The sequence below is a fragment of the Mesitornis unicolor genome, unplaced genomic scaffold, assembly GCF_000695765.1.
Source record: "Mesitornis unicolor isolate BGI_N332 unplaced genomic scaffold, ASM69576v1 scaffold32327, whole genome shotgun sequence".
Classification (NCBI taxonomy): Eukaryota; Metazoa; Chordata; class Aves; order Mesitornithiformes; family Mesitornithidae; genus Mesitornis; species Mesitornis unicolor.
In genome coordinates this window covers 1,513-3,521 of record NW_010196290.1, presented here as the reverse complement: position 1 = coordinate 3,521, position 2,009 = coordinate 1,513, and the positions used below count along the sequence as shown (strand labels likewise).

Here is a 2,009-nt window from a genome sequence, read left to right as displayed (position 1 = left end):
TTGTCATCCCATCCCCTCTGTCCCCCCAGCACCCTGCTGCAAAACCTGGAGAGCTGTGCCAGTGACCCCGTGGCTGTGGCCGTTTGCTTCGTCACCCGGGTAAGGATGGGCACACTGGGTGACACTGGTGGGGGGAGTGGTGGTGGCATGGGGCTGTGCCAGGCTCTCACCACGCTTCCTCTGCCTGCAGAGCCAGGAATTCGCCATCTACACCCAATACTGCAACAATTACCCCAGGTGAGTGAGTGGAGGACGTGGGGGGGGGCAGGGGTGCGAGCAGGGGGCTGAGCCCCGCTCCCTGCCCGCAGCTCGGCGGCGGCGCTGTCCGAGTGCATGAGGAGCAAACCGCAGGCTCGGCTTCCCCGCGCGTGCCAGAAGCGCTGCGGCACGCGCTGCCCCTTGGTGCCTACCTGCTCAAGCCCGTCCAGAGGATCCTCAAATACCATCTGCTGCTCCAGGTGAGCCACGTGGCATGGTGTAGGCACCCAGCAGGGTACCGGCACCCAGCAGGGTACCAGCACCCAGCACGGTCTATGGGCATGGCATGACGTGGGGATGTGGGAGAGGATGAGTTGGTGGCACAGTTCATGGGGGGAGCTCATGGCATAGCACAGGCACTTGGCACTATTTAGGGCATGGCACAACGCAGGCACCCAGCACAGCACATCAGCACACTCTGGCACAGCCTGGTCCCCTGATAACTGCATGGGCACACGGTGTTGTCCAGGCACCTGGCATGATGTGAGCTCCTGACACAGAACAGGCTGGGCTCTTGGCATGGGATAGCTCCCTGACATAGCCTGGTTCTCCAACATGGCACGGGCACCCTTTGGCACAGCCCAGTCCCCTGGCATGGTACAACCCCCAGCACTGGGCACTACAACCCCGTTGGTGCTGCCCCACCACCACGTCCTTTGCCGGCAGGAGATCGCCAAGAACTTTGAGCACAAGTCGGGGGATGACTACGAGGTGGTGCTGGAGGCCATCGACACCATGACCTGCGTCGCCTGGTACATCAATGACATGAAGCGCAAGCACGAACACGCCATTCGCCAGCAGGTCTGTGCCAGTGGTGCGGTGGATGGCACCGGACGGGCACTGCCACGGCGGTGGTTGGCCTGATGTGCCTGTCCCGGTGACCCATGCAGGAGATCCAGTCACTGCTGCTGGGCTGGAAGGGGCCAGACCTGACCAGCTATGGGGAACTGGTGCTGGAGGGCACCTTCCGGGTGCAGCGGGTGCGCCACGAGCGCGCCGTCTTCCTCTTTGACAAGACTCTCCTCATCACTAAGCGCCGCGGCGACCACTACATCTACAAGAGCCACATCCCGGTGAGTGCCAGGACTGTGGGACCAGGGATTGCAAGGGATGGAGAGCCTGGGGGGTGCAGGGGATGGGGGCACTCGGATGCTGGGGATGGGGGAGCCCAGAGGGTGGTGGGGATGAGGGACCTGTGGGGGTGCCTGGGGTGCTGATGGCCTCTCCCTGCAGTGCTCCTCGCTGATGCTGATCGAGAGCACACGGGACTCACTCTGCTTCAGCCTGGCTCACTACAAGCATGGGAAGCAGCAGCACAGCCTGCAGGTAGGGGGACACAGGGTGGAGGGCACCCTAGGGACCCCCCTACCCGACCTCACTGCCTTCCCTGTCATCCCCTTCCCCAGGCCAAGAGCGTGGAGGAGAAGCGTGTGTGGACCCACCACATCAAACGGCTCATCCTGGAGAACCACCATGCCATTGTTCCCCAAAAGGTGAGGGCAGAGGGAGACAGGCACCACACTGGCACCAGGGTCTCCCCAGCACAGTGAGGAGGGAGTGGCTGCACCCTAGCTTCACCCCTCATCTCTCTCCATCTTCCCTCTGTCCCAGGCTAAGGAAGCCATCCTGGAGATGGACTTGTTCTGTGAGTGCCACCAGCGCCTCGTGGTCCCCTTCCTGCCCTCGCCTGTCCCCTCTGTCCCCCAGCATCACCTCCTGTGCCCGCAGACCCCCCGCGCCTTCCCCCCTGC

General features: G+C 63.4%; 1 protein-coding gene across 1 annotated transcript in view; it reads left to right on the top strand.

The window, feature by feature from the left end:
- Positions 1-2,009, top strand: part of LOC104543754 (pleckstrin homology domain-containing family G member 3-like) — a gene marked incomplete at its 3' end in the record, with an annotated part of 4,047 nt that overhangs the window by 534 nt on the left and 1,504 nt on the right. Inside the window, 9 exon segments of the mRNA XM_010188431.1 lie at positions 30-99; positions 191-237; positions 309-367; positions 370-458; positions 925-1,059; positions 1,149-1,331; positions 1,492-1,584; positions 1,665-1,751; positions 1,870-1,993. Of these exon segments, the coding sequence (XP_010186733.1) occupies positions 30-99; positions 191-237; positions 309-367; positions 370-458; positions 925-1,059; positions 1,149-1,331; positions 1,492-1,584; positions 1,665-1,751; positions 1,870-1,993 (887 nt within the window).